The 20575-nt window shown below is 57.6% G+C and overlaps 1 protein-coding gene across 10 annotated transcripts in view; it reads right to left on the bottom strand.

Annotated features, from left to right (window-relative positions):
- The window catches only part of GRM4 (glutamate metabotropic receptor 4), a 127545-nt gene that overhangs the window by 30526 nt on the left and 76444 nt on the right, over nucleotides 1-20575 (bottom strand). For all 10 annotated transcript variants that reach the window (XM_037736266.1, XM_037736267.1, XM_037736271.1 and 7 more), the window contains 3 exons: nucleotides 13105-13240; nucleotides 10261-10415; nucleotides 7872-8012 (listed from right to left, as the gene is read on the bottom strand). In XM_037736266.1, the coding sequence (XP_037592194.1) occupies nucleotides 7872-8012; nucleotides 10261-10415; nucleotides 13105-13240 (432 nt within the window). The remainder of the gene's footprint in view (nucleotides 1-7871; nucleotides 8013-10260; nucleotides 10416-13104; nucleotides 13241-20575) is intronic.

Here is a 20575-nt window from a genome sequence, read left to right as displayed (position 1 = left end):
CCATGATTGTAAGTTTCCCGAAACCTCCCAGTCGCGCTTCCTGTACAGTCTGCAGAACTATGAGTCAATTAAACCTCCTGCCTTCTTAAATTACCCAGTCTGGACCGGGCGCAGTGGCTCATGCCTATAATCCCAGCACTTTGGGAGGCCAAGGCAGGTGGATCACAAGGTCAGGAGTTCAAGACCAGCCTGGCCAAGATGGTGAAACACCATCTCTACTAAAAATACAAAAATTAGCCAGGCATGGTGGCAGGTACCTGTAATCCCAGTTACTCGGGAGGCTGAGGCAGGAGAATCACTTGAACCTGGGAGGCGGAGGTTGCAGTGAGCTGAGATCGTGCCACTGCACTCCAGCCTAGGCAGTAAGAATGAAACTCCATCTCAGAAAAAAAAATAAAAATTACTCAGGCTCAGGTAGTTCTTTATAGCAGTGTGAGAACAACTAACACACTAGGTCTCTCTCTTTAAGGTAGAAATATGGGTAATTTCTCCCATTTAAACAAACAAACAAAACCCCTCTCTTGACCCGCCCCTCCCCAGCTAGCATCCCCTTTCTCTGTTCCTGCCTACAGTGCAGCTCCTCAAGAGAGGTGCCTCTGCTCACTGCCATCAGTTTCTCTCCTCTCTCCCCTGACCAACTCCAGTCTGGCTTTTGCGCCCACCTCTCCAAGGTGACTGCTCCTGCGGAGGTCACAATCGCCCTCTAGGTTGCTGAGTCCAATGGCCCGGCCCAGCCCTCGTCTCACCTGGCCCTGGACAGCATGCAGTGGAGCCAATCACTCCCTCCCGCAGTGCTCTGGGCCCTGCTGCCTCCTGAGCTCCTGCTTCTCAGCTTCCGTGCTTGGCTCCCTCTCCCTGCCCCAGCACTCCAGCATCCAGGGCTCACTGGGACCTCTCCTCCCACCACGCACACACTCCTTGGTGCTCCCAGCCAGCCACCTCTGTAGTCTGCCACCACCGCAATCACAGCCACTCCAGCCTCTCCCTGACTCCAGCGCCTACTCCACAAGGCCACGTGGGTCCCAGCAGGCATCCCATTCTCCATGCGACCTCCACCCAAGCCCTGCCTTCCCTCCCAGCCTGCTCCTCCTCCCGCCCACCCCATCTTACCACGTGGCAAATTCATCCATCTCCTTATTCCAGCAGAGAACGCTGAAGCCATCCTTGACTTTCTGTCATCTTTCTCTCCCCTTAAATACTTCCATAAACGCCGTGGCCACACTGCAAAGCTCACAAAGAATCCGACCCCTTCTCGCCAGCTCCATGACCACCGGCCGCCCCGGGCCCATCATTCCCACCTGGATGAAGCACCAGCCTCCTAACTGGTCTCCCACTCTGCCCTCGCTCCCGGAGATCCCGTGAGGACATAAATCAGGTCTCGTCAATATGCCTTCAAGCCCTGCAATGGCTTGTCCCACTCTGCATAAAAGACTAAATCCTTACAAACTTCCCACCAGGCCCACATGGCCTGCACCACCTGCCCGTCCCTCCCCCATGACCCCATCTCCTGCCCGTGGCTCTCTGCTTCAGCCACACCGGCCTCCTCGCTGCTCCCCGGGCTAGGCAGGCATGAACCGCCCCCAGGGCCTTTGCACTCGCTTCGCGCTGTGCCCGGCGTGCGCTTTCCAGGGTCTCCACATGGCTCGCTCTCTCAAAGCCTTTGGCTGTTCATTCCAGTATCATCCTGATATAGTTTGGATGTTTGTCCCCTCCAAATCTCATGTCACAGTGTGATCCCTGGTGTTGAAGGTGGGGCCTGGCGGGATGCAGCTGAGTCATGGGGGCGGATCCCTCATGAGTGACTGGATGCCCTCATTGTGGTAATGAGTGAGTTCTCACTCTATTACGTACAAGATTTGACTGTTAAAAAGAGCCTGGCTCCTCATCCTCTCTTTCCCATCTCCCCTCCACCCAAGACTGGAAGCCCCCTGAGGGCCTCATCAGAAGCAGATGCTGGTGCCATGCTTCTTGAACAATCTGCAGAACCATGAGCCAAACAAGCCTCTCTTCTTTATGAATTACCTAGCCTCAGGTGCTCCTTTAGAGAAATGCAAACAGACTAACACACACCTTCTTGGCCAGCACGCCTGTCCTCCTAGCAGTCCCAGTTTCCTCCAAGAGGCCTCCAGGCTCTGCCTTCCCCAGCCTCACAGTCAGGCCTTTTCTGGAGCCCCTGGCACTGCCTGCCAGGCCACGCCATGCCACTATGCCCTATACCTTGTCTGCAAAGCCATATTGTGTCCCACTCCCAGGATGGCTCCACAGGGCAGGTCTGTTCCCCTCACTGAGCCCAACAAGCCCTGCACAGTGTGTGCTGTATGCTGGCTGGGCACACAGTCAGGCTCTTAGTCTATGCTGCTGGTTTCCCAGCTGATGAGTGGGAAGAGCACGGAGTGAGGCACCGATGGTTGGAACAACTGTGATTTCCTCTAATGGGGGCGCAGCCTGGCATATAAAGTGTGCTCCCAAATGTTGGCCTTTCTCACTGGCCTGAGGAGGGAGGCTTCCTCAGGTTCTCTTATGGATGCAGAGATGGGAAGACCTTTCACAGGCAGGCTGGAGATGCCAGGAGGGGCCTGGGGCCGGGATATCAGCTGGTCTAAGCAAAACGTCTCTGGAGCCAAGTGGTCGGGTTCAAACCCCAGCTCTGTGTGACTCTGGACAAGTCCTTAACCTCTCTGTGCCTCCGTTGCTTCGTCTGTAATGTGGGTTGCTGCAAAAATTAAATGCAAAATATTGGAACAGAGCTTGACAATAAATGCTACATAAGTAGTAACTGTTATTATGTTTTCACGATTATTGTTGTATTGCTGGTAGCACAGGCCGGGTGACTGGCATTTCCCCACCCACCCCCAGCCACCATGCAGCTGCCCTCCCTCTCCGGACTCCCAGCCCCTGTGAGCAGCAGGCAGTAATTTTTCCTATCTCCTCATAAACCGGGCCTTCCTCCGCTCAGCCATCACCTGGCTGGCAGCGCTGTCAAAAAGACGGATGCCACATCTGCCTTGTTTACGACTTTAATTCCCAAACCCTGTTCTCTGGGCTCCCGGGGAGGGTCTGGGAGGGAAGGAGGAGGCGGGCGCTATCTTCCTGTAGGCTTGACAGCTGCACAGATGCCCCTCTCAGTGACCTCAGCTCACTGGGGTTGGGGGACCCACGGGCCACCTGGAAGTGCTTCTTGCAAATCAGCTCCCATCCGTTCCCTGGAAGCCGTGAGGGAGGTAGCACTCTGCTGGAGATGAGCCTCTGGAGAGAATGGAAGGGGATGATATAATTCCCATTTCACAGATGAGGAAATTGAGGCCCCCAGAGGTGAGGTAACCTGCCCAAGGCCACAGAGCTAGGAAGCGGCAGCACCAGCAGTCACACCCAGTAGCTGTATGTTTGAGAAAGAATGAGTGCTCTACCCTACCCTCTAACCCTGACCATGTCAGCACACACCAGTCCAGCCTCCAGCTGCCAGGATGTGCCACCCTTCTGAGGCTTTCTCAGGCGCAGAAGCCCTCTCTGCCCAGCCATTTGGCAGGCTGGAGGTGCCAAGGAATAATGGCCTCCAGGAGCATCCCTCCACCAATGACCGATGGGGGCTGGCACACACATACCCCGGCTCCCTCTTGCTCTGTGTGGGACGACTGAGAGGCCTGGTCCTCTGTCCCAGGAGGATTCAGCTCCAGTTGTTCACAGTGGCAACCAGCTTGATCTCACACCCCGAATCTCTGCCTTCTCTCCTCTTTCCTGGAATCCCCTCCCAAATCAACTACTTGCTATCAAATCCTCATCTTTGGGGAACTCCACTTCAGACAGCCTTGGAAGATGAATCAAATCGTCCCAAACACAAGACCCCAGGATGAGAGGGCCCTTCCCACCCTCTTGGATGGTCACCAGAACCATCCATCACCTGGGGTGGGAAGGAATGGATTTGGCCAAGCAAAGGACACAGGAGTGGCACTTGCTGTCAGTGAGGCCTTGAGCAGGGCAGGCCTGCGGGACTGAAGCAGGTGGAGGCCAACTATGGAATGGGAACATCCAGGAGAGCGGAGTGAGCTGATCCTGAAGAGGTGACGGGAAGCCAGGCTCTGGAGAAAGAGTGGGGCAGGTGGAGAGTACATCTCGGAGACCACAGAGCATGGCTGGGCTGGCTAAGGGCTACAGAGAGGGGCCCCGGAGGAGTAGGAGGGAAGGACAGGAAGTGGGCAGATGGCAGGGGCCAGTACTGGCTTCACAGCCAGGCTACCTGGGCACAAATCCAGCACTGACAACTCTCTAGCTCTGTGATATTCACAAGTTGCCTCAGTTTCCTCTTCTGTAAAATGGGAGTTGCAGCTGTGACCATCTATACCACCCACCTTCAGGATGGCACATTCTTTCCTCATTCTTTCCACATAGCAGACAGACAGAATTGGTACCAACAGACTTGGACTATTAGATTACCCAATTGCCTGTCTAAATCCCAACTCTCCCATTTCCTCTCTAAATCAGCAATAACAATGATTTTATCAGCACCTATCATATATATCATTCTCAGCCAGCCTCCTCACATGCTTTCTCTCTAAACCTCACAGCCACTGAGATAGCTGTTGCCTTCCCTGTTCTACAGACAGCAGCGGAGACTCAGAGAAGTCAGATAACTTGTCCAAGGTCACACAGCAGGGAGGAGGCAGAGCCAGACTCAGACCCAGGGGTGGGTCCTTCCCCTGCCCCTGCTCCCAGCTCTCCGTGGGTGTCACTCCAGCCCTCCTGGCCTAAGGCCTTCTCCAGCAGGACAGACTCAGCTCAGAGGCAGGGTCATGGGGAAACCAGAGCTGCCTGCCCCTCCCCCAGAGTCTCAGGTCCCACAAAACATTCCCAGCAGTACCCCCACCTGCCCCTTACCTCACCCAGAGACAGACCAAGAGGCTCGTGGTGCCTGGCCTGGGGCCACACAGGGACTCTGACCTACCTCTGCTGGGGCTCCCAATGCAGCAGGAAGGATTCGGGTCTGCTGAGACCCACCGCCTCCACTAGAGCCTCTGCCCCTTGCTCATGGCGCCCCCCAACCCAGCCTAGGGCGCATGCGTCCTTCCTCCAAGCCAGAGGCTCCCAAACTTTGCTGCACAGTAGAACCACCTGGGGCACTTCAAAAAATCCCTATGCTCAGGTTGCATCCAGTGCAAATTAAACCAGAATGTCTAGGGTATCCGTATTTTTAAAAGATCCCCAGGTGATTCAATGTGAACAAAGCTTGGAAACCACTGCTCCAGCCCTAAATACACATTAAAATCACCTAGGGAGCCGTGTAAAAATCCACAGCCTAGGCCCCTCCCCTAAGATTCTGAGCTAGTTGGTCTGGGGGTGGTACCCTGGCCTGGTGTTAAAAGCTCCCAGGTGACTCTAACGCACCTCCAGGCTTTACAGCTGCCACTTACAGATCGGGAAGTGCCTCCATTAATGCTTCACTTCCTTCCAGAGACACCCTCTGGGCCAGCTCATCAATCCCGTTGCTCAGATGAGAAAGCAAAGGCCCGGAAAGGTCACAGAGCTTGCCTCAGGCTCACAGCAAAGCTCTCTGCTCTTTTTTTTCTTTTTTTTTTTTTTGAGATGGAATCTCATTCTGTCGCCCAGGCTGGAGTGCAGTGGTGCAATCTCGGCTCACTGCGACCTCCACCTCCCAGGTCCAAGCGATTCTCATACCTCAGCCTCCTGAGTAACTGGGATTACAGGTGCCTGCCACCACACCGGGCTAATTTCTGTATTTTTAGTAGAGATGGGTTTTGCCATGTTGACCGGGCTGAACTCCTGACCTCAGATAATCTACCCACGTCGGCCTCCCAAAGAGCTGCGATTACAGGCATGAGCCACCGAGCCCAGCCGAGCTCTGCGCTCTGCTGAACCCTGCCCCAGTCCTCCTTCCCCACCTGCGCTGACCATCAGACCAAATGCCTCCCTTAGGACTGCTGGAGAGGTTCATGAATCCTGCCCCAAGAACTAGGAGTCTAGACAGAGCCTACAGGAACTGACCGAAGCTTCTCCCCTCCTGCCCCTCCCAGACAAAGAGGAGATTCCAAAAAGCCCTTCCCCTTGACAGCCCAGACCCCTCGACAGCCTAGACACTGGGTCCAGGAGGCCCCAGCTATCCATCTTGCCACCACTTCCAGTCTTCCCTCCCCACCCCACCGCCATCCCATCCATCCCCATCCTCATCCCCAAGCTAGGTCTGGTGAGCTACAGTCAGGGTGCCCAAACAATTTTCCATCCCACATGGGCACTTCCAAGAACCGGAGGGGATGCTCTCAATAATGACGCCAGAACACACGGCCACCCCACCCGTGAGGGCTCAGCCTCCACACCAGGCATGTTTGCACATGTGATCACTGCCGGATTCAGGCATTTGCTGTGCAGCCTCGGGCAAATCACTTGGTCTCTCTGACTCTCCATATCCTCATCTAGAGTGCAGGAATCTTAAGAGTTCCTAGATTTGCTGTGAGAGTGAAATGTCTTTTACATTCTAAAGATGATGTCTTTAAAGTGTCTGGAACATGGTGGATACATAGTAAACAGCAGTGTTTATGTTTAGCTCACCCAGGAATATGCAAGCCCCATGTAAGACACAGGCACACACACCCCTTCACTCTCAGGAACACCAACTCCCACACACACGAAGTCATATGCCACAGATGTATTCACACCTGCGCACACCCACACACCTGCACTCACTCTGCAGATCCCGTAGGTTTGGCTGCGAGCTTCTCCAGGTCCCCAGTGGTCCAGTGGCGCAAGTCCCTTTGGGCTCTGGCCACCAGAGGGCAGCATGCTCCCCGCCCACCCTCATCACACTCCCTTCTCCCTGGCCCTGGAGGACCTGTCTGCCAAAGATTCCACGCAGCCTGTGCCCCGCCCTTTGCCCAACTGCACGTTCAAGTATGGGAGGATACAGAGTGCAACTCATCATTCTCGTTTAAGCACCCCTCAAACTGAGAGGCACCAGAGCACCCCAATGTTATCGAGGCTGGGTCCTGCCACAGAATGACCCAGACCCAGGTCATGAAAAGACCCCTGTCCAGATGTATCTGAAGTGGACACACCACAGTGGCTATCTAGGGGGTGGGGGGCCTAGGGCTCAGATCCGGGTGCAAGTCGTGCTCTACCACCCTCCATCTATGGGAATTCAGGTCCCTCTACTCACCCCCTCCGAGCCTCTGTTCTCCCATCTGTAAAATGGGCCGATCACTGCCCCTCCCCCGCGCAGTTCTTCCCTCTCATGTCAGGGGTCAGATGTCACCTGTGCAAGCAGGCCGTCCCTGGCCAATTCACAGCTGCAGGTTCCCTTCCCCTCACACTTTCCATTCTTGTTATTATCTGTTTTGTTTCTCCTGCACGTTTCTGTTCTGACATATTCTATAATTCACTCATCGTGCTGATCCTCTGTCTCCCATTAGAATAAAAACTTGGAGTGCCGTTGGACTCTTTCTTCACTGCCACATATCCATGCTTACGCTGGGGCAAGCCACGCCTGGGAGCCAAACTGGTGCTTACTGAGTGACTGAGGGAACCCTGGAGGGAACCCTGGGGTGGTTTCTGGGAAGTGCCCAGCCTGGTATGCGTCAAGACTGGACACAGGACAAGAGGGGTCAGTTCAGGGCTATGGGTTCGCCCTAAGGACGTCCACACCAAGCCGGAGGCAGCCGGGCCTTGCCCCTCCCAAGGATCTCAGGGCCACACCCCAAATCAGCTGTGGCCCCGCCTCTCCAGGCCCCGCCCCAGGGCCTCCCAACTCCATCGCAGGTGCCTGCCCAACTCCGGAGATTCCCGGTCAGGCCCCCAGGCTCGGCTCCTTCTAAAGCCCGCCCGAGCCCGCCCGGCCCCGCCCGGCCCCGCCCAGCCCACGAGCTCACTGGTGCACTTCTTGACGTGGCTGCCCTTCTTGAGGGCGTGGCGGCTCAGCTTGCAGTGGAAGTTGTCCTCCCAGAACTCCGCAAACCAGATGTTGCGCCTGTTGTTGTCCAGTGTGCGGCTGGAGAAGTAGCGGTCGAAGCCTGGCAGGGAACCGGGAAGTCAGGGCCTCACTGGCCTCCATCCCACCAGCCCCAGCCCTTCCCGCCTCCCCCAGGATGAGATGGCCCAGGCGGAGGGAGAGAGACCCGGAGGAGCACATCCTCTGATCCAGGAGAAAACAAATGTGGAGCATTTCATTTCATTCAAAATGAAAAGAGCTGTATTAGGTCCCAGGGGGAGCGAGTGTAATCTACAACTGCTGCCTTTATGGAAGAGAAGCACACGGATGAAGATGTTGCCACGGCCTTTAACCACTGCAATGCTAACAGCAGGCTCCGAGGGGCCGCCTGGGAGCCCTGAGATTACCATACAGAGGCTGGTGGGGCTGTCCAACCCCGGGAGCTCCTGAAGAGGAGGCCAGGAAGGATGAGAGAGGTGGGGACCACCCGGGCCACACAGCAAGACCAGGACCTGGACCTTCTCCCTTCATATCCAGATGTCCCTGTCACTGACAGGGGCAGCCTCCCTCTCCCACGTGCTCTGCACGGCTCACAGTTCTGCTCTCAGCCTGGGAAACCCTTTCCCAGGGTGGGCAGGCAGGCGGTGAACACCACCCTCTCCTCCTCCCAGACGCCCCTCCTGCCATACTGACCCTCTCCTCCTCCCAGACGCCCCTCCTGCCATACTGACTGTACCCAGCCCTGTGGACCGAGCTGCTCTGTATGGGCCAGAGACCTGAAAGCTCAGTGAGGCCCATGGAAACGTCCAAGTGGGAGCAAAATGACTGGCCGCGTGGCAGGAGACTCGCTGGCTGGAGCCGGAGCTTTGACCTGCAGTAGGATTTCTCAGCTTCAGCGCTGTGGACACTCTGGGCAGGACAACTCCTGTCGGGGGCCGTCCCATGCACCACAGGAGGCCAGGCAGCACCCTGACCTCTACCCACCGGAGGCTGGCGGCAGCATCCCCCAAGTGTCAACACCAAAAATGGCTCCAGAAATTGCCAAATGCCCCTCGGAGGTCAAAATCACCCCCAGATGAGGACCATTGTTCTCAAATGTTCCTGAGAGAAAAGGAACTTGTCAGGCAAGTCCTGGATTCCGGCCCCAGCTCCGCCACTCGCTGCACGGTGCGTGTCTGAATCTCTCCGAGCCCTGCGTATCGTCTACTAAAGATGGGGAAGAGTGAATCTCTGGGTGACTGGGAGACTAGAGGAGCTGTCTGTCGGGGGCGTGGCATGGGCCAGCACCCTAAGCACAGTTATCCTCACACTGTGTTGGTTATGGCTTGGGGTGGTTGGAAACTCCCGCTGTGTGTGTTGGGGGTGGGGGTTGGATGCGTGATGGGTACGGGAGGTGGGGATGGATGGGGCAGGAAGGCATGTGTCTGAGGGGACGGGGCTGGGCAGAGGTGGTTCTGGGGCCTGAGTCAGACGTAGGGCACGTGTGGAGGGGGAGACAGGTGTGGTCTTTGCAGGGACAGATGTGGCCCTGGGGGTTCACACTGGGCCTGTAGGCAGGTGTAGGCCAGGGGGCAGGTTTGGATGACAGGGTAGCCATGGGCCTATGGACAGGTATGGGCCGGGGCACTCCCCCTGCCTCAGGATGAAGAGAGGACACTGCTGTGTGACCTTGAGCAAGTCCCTCCCCTCGTCAGGCCTCAGTGTCTTGGGAGGTGCCTTGGAAAGGCCGATGTCTGCGGTGCCTCCCAGCTCCATTAACGCTGGCTCCTATTGAAGGGAGGGAGGGCAGGGAAGGAGAGGGCCCAGGGAGCCTTCTCCCCACGCTGAGGACTGCCAGGTCCCTGCCAAATCAGCCCACTCATGGGAACATCACACCTCATTGCCTGTGAGGTTCTGGCCAGAGAAGTTCGTTCCTGCCCAGGAGACTGTGGGTTCTGCCCCAAGAGGAGGGGGTTCAGGGCAAGTCAGGCCCAGCCTCAGCGCCACCCGGGGCCTGCCAAGCCCAGGCAGGCTCTGCAGGGAAGCCCTGTCCTGTAGCGTGGCCGGCAGCCCCCAGCCCTCTTCTGAGTGGACTCTCCACACACCTTCCACCCCAAAAAAATCACTGAGAAGGCAGGAGGAAAGGTCCTGAATCTGGATTCAAATTCTGCTGTGTTGAGTGTGGCCTAAAAGACCTCCCAGCCCAGGATCTCCAAACACAAGAGGCTCGGGGCCGCGGAGGAGGAAGGACGGCTTTGGAAAGAGGAGGAGCAGGAGAGGAAGGAAGCTGGGAGGGGCGACAGGAGGAGCAGTCCAGAATGGCGCCGACCACCAGCGCCCGCCCGGCCTACCTCGCACGGACATCCTCTTGGGGAGGATCGTGACAGCCCCCTCAGCCACCTCCTCCAGGTGCAGCACCGGTGCAATCTTGGAGCCCCAGCTATCAGAGCCCATCCAGAAGAAATGGCCTGTCTGGTTGGCCCTTCGCGCTGCCTCCAGCACACGCCTGTAGGAACACACACCAGTCCAGCCCAGCCCAGCCGTGTCTGTCCAGGCACCTGCCCCCACTCCTGGCCACACTTGCTGTGGGCCCACATCCCTGACCCCCAGAAGCCCAGGGTCCACAACTGTCCCGGCACCCATGCCCATGGGTTCCCCCTACGCCCTGCCCCCACCTGCCCATAGGCTCATGGCTACTGCCTCATCCAACCTGTCCGCCCCTGGGCCCACGCTTGCCTGCAGCCCCAGTGTAATTCTCCAGGTCCCCATCTGTCCCTGAAAACACCACCCCTGTACCCCCAGATCCACACCCGCCCCACGTCTGACTCAGGCCCCAGAACCACCTCTGCCCAGCCCCATCTCCTGAGACACATGCCTTCCTGCCCATCCATCCCCACACCCTGCCCATCCTCACACCCATCCACCACCACACAACCGCCCCTTCCCCCCCTGCACATGCTGCCTCCTGCCTGAGGCTCCCTCTTCATTCACCGCCCTCTGTGCCAAAAGCCCAGGCCCTTCAGAGAGCTGCTCCCCACACCCTGAGTGGGAGTGGGTGATGGAGGGAGGCGGGTGTGGAGCTGCCCTGTGCTCACACAGCCCAGTCTGCCTGCGATGGTAATCCGAATCAAACCAGGGACCCAAAAGCCCAGCCTGGGGCCACGGAGCCCACAGCATGGGCTTCGGGGAGGCATGAATGAAGTGGCCTCTCAAAGACATCTCCCCAGAGGGGAAAAACAAGGAGGAAAAGGCAGCATTCCCCTAACCCAGCTCCCACGGAGAGACTAGGCAGGGAGGAGGTAAGGAACTTGCTCATGTCACACAGCAAGCAAGCGTCTGTGATACTAGAAACTGTCCAGGCCCTTCCGTCAGTGGGGACCAGGGCACAGACCCCAGGGCTCAGGGGTGGCTGCTGGGCCTGCGCAGGAGGTGGCCGGCAGGGGCTGGAGGGCCTGGGCTTTCAGGGAGAAACAGATGTTTCCAGGCCGCAGGGCCTTCACCTGAGCTGGTCTTGTCCATCCTCATCCCCCCGACACCTCCATCATCTCCCAACGCCTGAGGCTTTCCAGCTCCGCTCACTGGTGTAGCCCCCGCCCCCACCCGCCATCCTAGGCCACCACTAATGGCAGGTAAGGCTGCTCTCAGAACCCACACCCACACCCTGTTAATACCCGCCTGCATCTGGCCAGCCTGAGATGGCCAGAGCTCCCGACCATCCAGCCCTGCAGAGTCACCTGGGTTTATTTTCACATCTGTTTGCTTCTGAAAATGCATGTGGATTTCCAGAAATGACCCCCCCTCCACCCGCTTCCCGCTTCCTGCAGCCTGCTCCAGAAGTCAGTCTAGCTCCCTTCCAGACCTCCCCTAGGGGCCTCTTCTCTGGGACAAAAGGCCCAGTGCATTCAGTCCCCCTCCCAGCACGTGGGTCCATCTAAGCTGAAAGTGGCCCCCAAAACAGCAGGCCTGGAGTGAGGTGCCGAGTAGGGTGGGGAGAGGGGGCCGAGTCTTGCCAGGCTTTGGGGTGGGAGTAGGGGGCAGGAGCTGGCTGAGCGGTGGCCGTCAGAAACCTTCAGAGCCGGAACTCAGGGGACCTGCACGCCTCAAGGGACTGGGCGCTGCCTCTATGCAGCTCCAAGGGGTCGGGATGGGGCTGGAGGGCTCCCCTCCCTGGCCTTTCACTGCCTGAGACACCACCATTGCAGTTGGTCCTTTCGTCCTTTGAGGCCAAAGCCCTCCCCCATCCCTCCAGGGACCCCCCAGTGGCCTGGGAGGGATCTGTTTTGCAGCAATGCTGGAGTCCAGGTTAGGGCCTTTCCAAGTGAGAAATGGTTTGGGAGCAGTGGTGAGGAATAGGAGGAAGCCACCTGGGAAGGGCTGGGCACACAGGGCAGCCTTGGCTGGTCCAGTGAGGGGGGTCTGAGGGCACAGCAGGCTCTGCCAGCCTGAGCCAGATACCTGAGGAGGCCTGGCAGGGGCCGCACCTGCTCTCACCCTCCTCTCTGAAGGAGAAGTGGCCAGCGGGGACTAGAGAACCCTACCAGATTCTGGGGGGGCTGTATCTCCCCTCAGCCTGGGGCTCCCTGAGGACAAGGCGGTGCCTCCCCTCAGCCTGGTCGCTCTGAGCCTAAGCCAAGACTAGAACCACACACAACCCAGACCTCGTCTCTGTACCCTGAGCTCACCACAGAAAGGAGGGAGGAGCTGAGGGGTGGCGCACATTCACTGGGCGCCTATTTCATGCCAGATGCTACTCTAAGCCTTTTATGCACATTCCTGCATTGAATTCTCAAATACTATCAGGCAGGTATCGTTAGCTCATTTGTTTTTTAGCAGCAGAGGCCCAGAGAGGTTAAGAAATTCACCTGAGGTCACACAGCTAGTAGGTGGGAGAACAGCATTAGAACCTAAGTGGTCTGGCCCCAAGCCCACGGCCTCAGCCCTCTGTTAAATCACCCAGGTAGCCATCTCTAGCAGCTGGGGTGGATGCAAGAATGGAGGGGGGAGGGAAGTGGTGCCCCATAGCAGCGGCCTGCACCCCAGCCTGGGGGCCTCCCTGCCCACACACCCGCTCACCTGTACCCACTTCTCTGGATCCCAGGGTGGGGTCAGGCTGGCCTGGGAAAGTAGGACAGGACCCATGGCTCTGCCCACACTGCGTGGCTCCCGGTGCCCACCCCGCTGCCGTCTGCCCTCACCTGATGTCATCCTCGTTGGCGAAGATGATGACTGCCCTGGCGTTCGAGGTCTCCAGGAGGCGGCGGATGATCTTGTCGAACTCGCCTGCCTTGGGCTCCCGGGGTATCTTCACCGACTGGGCGATGCACACGCCCCCTGCAGGAGGGGCACTAGTTATTTGAGGCGGGCAGGGGAGCCTGAGTCTCCCCACCACTCTCCCAACACACACTCCAGGAGATGGGGGCTGGGTGCCGCGCAGGCTCCCCAGCCCGACTCCCAGCCCTGGGGTCCCAGCCTCTGGATATAGGCTGTGCAGTCAGAATAGCTGCAGTACCAGTCTTGGCTCCACTTACCAGCTGGTGACACTGGACATGTCACTTAAGTACTCTGAACCTCAGTTTCCCCATACAGCAGCTAGAAGCAGCACAGCATCATATTTAGGAGCTAGACTGCCTGGGTTCAAATCTCAGCTCTGCCACTTACTGCTGTGTGACCTTAGGTCAGTTACTGAACCTCTCTGTGCTGCACATACATCATCTATAAAGTGAAAACATTGGTATCACCTATTTCATAGAATTGTTATAAAATAAGTAAGGTAATGCATATAAAGACAACATCCGGTACCTAGTGTTTAGTAAACGTTGATTATTTTTATTGTAACCACCTCATAACGTTTCTTGGAGGGTTAAATCTGGGAAGACAGCCCACCCTGAGGCGTTGTGCCTGCTACACCCACATCCGCACATGTCTCAGGGCTCCTGTCCCTGGGCCCCATGCCCATCACCAGGCCCTTGGTAAGAGCAGCATGCGCAGCCACTGGGGCTGGAGCCATCAGGAGAGGGTCAATGCTTGGTGTTGTCGGGATTCACGCCCAGGCTGGGCGGCCATCAGAGGCCCTGGGAGCACTTGTGTGCAGCCAGTCCCCAGCCCCAGATGCGCCTCTCAAGTGCTGGCAGGGGACAGATGTCATTCATGTATTTAAATCCCACCTGACCTCCTGGTACAGAGCATCTGTGGGCCATGCTGGTATCAGCCACTGCCTTTAACGGATGAGGAAACTGAAGCTCAGGGAAGAGAAGTGGCTTGCCCAGAGCCACACAGTTCTGGAGTCCAGGAGCTGGAGACCCCCAGAGAATAAGACCCCGGAGGCCTCTGGTGGCAGTCATTGGAAAAGCATGAGGGATTAATCTTGAAGCCGGCCCGGGTATCTAGCTGCTGCCCTCCTCTGGGTCCCACTCAACTCAACACAGTGCCTCAAACCAAACACCTTGGCTGAGCACTCCTTGAGGTCCAGACTGGGGCCACCTGAGCCTTCTACACAGACTTGTCCCAATACATCAGAAAATTCTGGGTAGAACTACCACAGGCTCAGACTGCAGGAAACACGACTACCATCAGCCCCACAGGGCAGTGCCAGCACCCAGCTTCACCCATGGAGGGGCCCCTACCCGTGGGCAAGGAGATGGCCAGCAGGGAAGGCTGCCCAAAGGCGGTGACACTGGGCTGAGTCCTTAGAGGTGCAAGTGGCCAGGTGGTAGACATTCTGGGGAGAACAGGGTACCCTCACTGGAAGGAGTGGCTGCTCTGTGCCAGGCGCCTGCTAGCCTGGGGCCACAGGACACAACACACACACACACACACACACACACACACGTGCACACACACATGCACACACATGTGCACATGCGTGCACACGTGCACGAGCTAGCACACACGTGCACACACACACAGCTCCTCGGGTCCCTCCTAACCAAGGAGTCCCAAGGGCTAGAGAAGAGCATGGTTACTAGGAGCTCATGGGGAGGGGAGAAGGAGCAAGGGTGCTCGGGCAGGACTGGGGCCCCTGTCAGTCTGGGGCCACAGAGACAGCCAAGGCAGGCAGCTGCTGGCTGCGCCGCTGGCCGGGCCGCCTCTCAGCTCCCAACTAACCCTCCATATGGTTTCCTTCCACTTAGAAAGTGGGCCAATTGCGACATTTCTCCCCCCATCTGGGGAGACAGATGGACAGAGGAAGAGGCTGGACTGGGAGGGGAAGGAAGGGGAGGATGAGCCACCTGGCTGCAGGAGCCAGGAGGAAGGCAGGGGAAGGGGGTTAATTGCTCTCAAACAGGGAGAAACCGTTAAGTCATATTTCTGAGTGACGCTCCTCTAAGAGGATCCGTGTGATGGTCCTGCCTGGCACCTCAGGGCATATCTTGCAAGTTTCGTTTTGCTGGTGAAGGAAGGATTAGGTGGCCACGGCTCAGTTAGCGGGAGTGTGAGTGAGCCACAAGGTACTTGAGATGCAAGTGCAGTCTGAGGAGGCTCTGATGTTCTCACAACTTCAAGAGATTCAGACCAGAGGGGAGTGCGGGGGGAGGGGCATGCAGCACTCCATAATACTAATGAACATTTATGGAGTGTCCAACACATGGTAAATGCTACTCTGCAAATTTCACATGGATTCATTCACCTGAGGTCAGTGTAATCACCACATCTCCAATTTATAAATGAGGAAATTGAGGCACAGAGAGGTTAAGTAGCTTCCCCAGTTTCATGAAGACGGTCAGGGGCAGGGCTGGGGTTTGAACTTGGGCCATCTGGCTCCAGCAGCCAGCTTTCAGCCAGTCATGAAGGGAAGGGATAGGGTTGTGGAGTCGAGGGGGCTTGTGGGCCCATGAGCATGACGGGCATGGCGCCCACCCTGGGGTGAGTGCCCACTAGTGTTGCTGCCCCCAGGATGAGAAACCAAGTGCCCATGGGGTCCCTTTGTTTCACAGCCCTACTGTCAGCAATGGCTGCGCAGGGTGGGGAAAGGAGCTGGCTCACAAGCCGGGCCCTCTCCTGGGGTGATACAAGCACCTGGCAGTGGCACAACCTCTGCCTCAATGCTGTCTTGGCGCCTGCTGCAGCCAGAGAGGACCGGAGAGGCCCGAGAGGCCATGAGCACCCACTGCATGCCTGGCACCGTGCGAGGCCCAGTCTCCATGAACCTCACATATTAGCAGGTGCTAATATCTCCATCTTACAGATGACGAAGCTGAGGCTCAGGGTGCTAAATAGCCTAGCCAAGGTCGCACAGCCAGTCAGCAGGACTGCAGTCCGGGTCTGTGTCCAGAGCCTCCCTCAGGCAGAGAGTCCCCCACTTCCTGCAGCCCCTCCCCTCCTGGACAGTTCACTTTCCTTGCAAAGCAATTACTCCACAGCAGCCACGGAGAATAAAGGGCACTGTTTCAGGTGCCGGAGCCTCTTCTGCACCCTCTGTTAGGGGGTTAGCATGCATGTACACACACAGACACAGAATGCACGCTCTGGCATAGAGCCACGTCCACCACCGACACAGCCCACCCTGTGCACTCCAGGCCGCGCTGCTACAGACCCAAAGTCACACCAAGCCCAGCAGCCATCCCTCTGCCCAGTCCCTGGGCCACGTGGCTAAGACTCCCGCAGATGCCCGCTTCAAACCTCTCCCCCAGGGAGGGGCACTCCTCCTCACCCTGTGCCCTTCCCCCAGTGTCACTGAATAAAATAAGAACCCATGGGTCCAGTGAAAGGAGATATAATCAAATTAAAGCCCACAAAGCCCTCCCCCAATCTCAGGGCAGAGACTGAGCCCTCCACCCCCCAGGCTCCAGGCACAGGATCATATGGGGAGAGAGACACACATGAAGAAGTCTGGGAGTCCCTATCGCCTTCCTGGCTCTCCTGGGTCCCCCTTGGCAAGCCTCTGCCCAGCCTCCTGCCAGGACCCCAGCCCCCAGGCTCCTGACAAACACCCAAATGCCACTTGCCAGCTGCAAGTTCTGCCATCCCAGCCAAGCTGGAGCCTCTGATCGCCGGCCAGGGGCAGGAAGCCACAGCCGCTTGCCAAGAAAATCTGAGCACATCAAGTCCGTGGGGACTTTGGAGACCTCCTGGCCCAAGTTGGATGGACAGTGAAGAGACAGAGGCCAGAGAGGCCTTGCCCGGGGGTGCACAGTAGCAGGGGCAGAGCCACCTCCAGGCGAGGCTCTCATCACTGCACTGGGAGGTGTGGGGTCCAGGCCAGCCCCTGACTGCTTTCCAACAGGACCCGCTACCTCTCCCGGCTCCGCGGCTCCTCCCCAGCCCGCCCAGGCTCCACGCCTCCCCTTCTCCCTGGGCCGTCCCACCCATCAAAACCGACTTATGCTTGCCCCATCCCTCGGGGCCTCCTTCACTACAAGGCACTGGACACTTGATCAAGGCGTGTCCATCAGAACCCTGCGCAGAGCCACACGGCAGCGTCTAGTAACGCTGAATGCACCGGCTGCCCGCAAGCCAGGGCTTCCCCGTCCACACTCGTCCCCAAGGAAACCCCGGCACGTGGGCACAGGAGACCCACACAAAGTCGCTCAACACAGCACTGTCTGAACCTGCAAAAAAAAATGGAAACAACCTAAATGTTGTAAAACAGAAGAATGAATAAACTGCACTACCTGGGGTTGTCCGTGCCTGAGGTGAGCTTAGGTTTTCAGAAGGCCTGACCATGGCAGGACCCTCTGACCCCTCACTGTGCCTGGGATACTCCCCTCGCAGCACTTCCCCATCCTCCCTGGCATGGCTCACCCCACCCCACCTGTCTCAAAAAGTCCTCCCACCATCCTGCAAGGTCACCCCCTCCAGCAGCCTCCAGATCCCCTGCCTTCAAGGACCCCCCAACCCCCGCCACTTGTGGGATGTGCCCACCTTGTGCAGTCAGGCTGGGCCAGCGGAAAGAAAAGAAAAGGCTTCCCATGAGAGGAGCCAGCTTGTGTCCCTGCCTCCCAACTCCCCGGTGTGGGGAGACAGTCAGGGGTCCTCCGAGCTGTCACCCTGGAGACTGGGCTCCAGACAAGGAAGGTGAAAAGTCCTCCCCACAAACCCTGAGCCACCTCCCTCTGGTCCCCAGGCCTGGCCTCTCGGAGCCCAGCCAGCCGGTCCTGAGGCCAGCAGAGACATAGGCACATCCTCACTTTCTCCTTTCCTTTAAAAAAAAAAAACTTTTAAATTTAAAAAGAGAGGAAAACAATGAAAAGACAAATCCTAGGAATTCAAGTGGAAAAATATACATTATGGCAAAATGTGAAGGAAACAATTTCCAGCAGGGTGGGGGGTGGGGGGTTACACACGGGGACAGGGGCAGGAGAACAGGTCCCCCGGCTCCTGTAGGGGAGGACAGAGGGGAGGACAGAGGCTGGAAGCTACCCCTGGACCCTTGTGGACACACACACACACACACACACACACACACACACACACACACGGCTCCTTCCCTCTGACTCCCAAAGCCAGGCCCTTCCCCAAACCAGCTCTCAGGAAGGGGACCAGAAACAGCTGCTCAGAGGGCTTGGTGACTGGTGACTAATCAGGTGCTACTTTTGTCTTCAGCTGGAGTGAAGCCTGAATGTAAATTAACGAAGCGCACGTAGCAATGCTGTGGCCAGAGGGGTGTTCAAGGTAGGGAGGACACCAGACCCCAGCAAAGGCCCTCCAGGGTGAGCTGGGTGTGGGACACGTGAGGGCTGGGCTGGCTCCAGCTGGGTCTGGGACTGCACAGAGGGCCAGGCTTGGTTCCTGTCACCTGTCACCCCCACCCCGGTCTGCTTCTGCTTGTGGCCCCACTCCCCAGTTCATCAGTCTCCAGCACCCGAGACATACTCCCAGCTTTACAACCCTCGGCAGCCCCCAGTGTGTGTGTGTGTGTGTGTGTGTGTGTGTGTGTGTGTGTGTGTCTCAAGGCCTGCACCTCCTCCCCAGGAGGGTCTCCCTGATGCACGCAGTGAATTTGGGTTTACTGTAACATCCAGTACCGCCCCAGTCCCCACCAGGATCCACCCATCTGACCAGGTCTGTGCCCCCAACAGGCCTCTGCACACGCTGCCCCCTCAGCCAGGAGCACCCCAACCTCGGGTGCTCAGCCACCCTCTGGCTCCCCACCCAACTCTTCCCTGGCTGGGCCACATTTATCTCCCTGGCTCGGTCTTTCTGCTGGGGGCCTTACAGAGCCCAGGACATGTGCGGGGCCTGCCCAGAACAGGCGGTAATCCACACTTGCTAGACGAATGGGGGACCGAGGGCCTGACTGACTGACAGGGTTTTGGGGGGACTGCTTGGCAGGAGCTGCCAGCATGGGTGTGAGAGCAGAGGCTCTGGGGGAGTCGGAGGTGAGCACCTTCACCTGCTCACCCGCTCCCACCCGCTCGGTGACCTCCCCTCCAAGCTGCCACCCCCTCACCTGCACAGGCACTGGACACCCCATTTGAACCTGGTCGACTTTGCTCCGGGCCACAGTGACACTCTGTGCTCAGCATCCACACGCGTGGGGTGGGTACCACACGCACCTGGACGCCTCCGTCCATCCTGCCTTCTGCTGGGATTTTACTTTCTCCACGAAGACATCAATTCCTTACCATGAGTGCTCAGGAAATTGTCTGCAAACAATGAGCAGGTGAAGGAAAGTGCACGCTGGCTGTACAAAGCAACAAGGGCCCTGCCTGAAGACAGGTGACAGCTGACAGTTTAAGCTCCACCTGATAGGGCTGGGGTGAGGGCTGAAAGCAGTGGTGTTTGTGCAGGTTGCCTGCTGGAGCCAAGGCCGCTGGGGAGGGGCAAGGCCTAGTGGGGTGGGGCTGTGAGGCAGGAGGGCAGGAGCTCGGAGGAAAGGGGCCTCATCACTCAGCCAGGCCGGGACCCAGGATCCAGGGCTGGGGCGGTCCACGGCGCAGGGTCCAGGGGACCAGGATTGTCCAAGGCAGCACACACATCCTTTCCCTCCCGAAGGCTCTCAGCACCCTCGCCACACCCCCAGCCCCACCCCCCCACACACACACACAACAATGCATACCCTCACAAAATCCCATACTACACACCACCACAAACTCACACACTCATGGTCACACACGCTCACCAGAGACACAACCCCCATCACATTCGGTGAGAACCTCGTACAGCCTCACAGCCACAAAGATGGGCACAGGGCCACACGCACACACTGACACGGTCCCAGATCCCACAGCCCCACACAGCCTCGTACAACATGCACACCACACCCAACCCCCATCACATCCTCCACATACACACCCACAAACCCTGGCACACGAGTCATGTAAATCCCCACCCTGACACACATTTGCACCGAATTATAACTTCAGACAACCCCAGCCACACACAGACACACACCTACACATCACCACACACACTGCCACACAAATACACACCACACATACCCACACATCACACACATATACACCACACACATCACCACACACATACACACCACACATATCACCACACAGATACACACCACACAGATACATACCACATACGCGCCCACACATAACCACACAGATACACACCACACACAGACACACACCCACATATCACCACACAGATATAACACCACACACACACGTCACCACACACACACACATCACCACACAGATAGACATCAGACACACCCACATCACCACACAGATACACACCACACACACACATCACCACACAGATACACAC

The sequence above is a fragment of the Cebus imitator genome, unplaced genomic scaffold, assembly GCF_001604975.1.
Source record: "Cebus imitator isolate Cc_AM_T3 unplaced genomic scaffold, Cebus_imitator-1.0 Scaffold24, whole genome shotgun sequence".
Classification (NCBI taxonomy): Eukaryota; Metazoa; Chordata; class Mammalia; order Primates; family Cebidae; genus Cebus; species Cebus imitator.
Note: the sequence above shows the minus strand (reverse complement) of the source record. Positions and strands in the feature narration are given on the sequence as shown.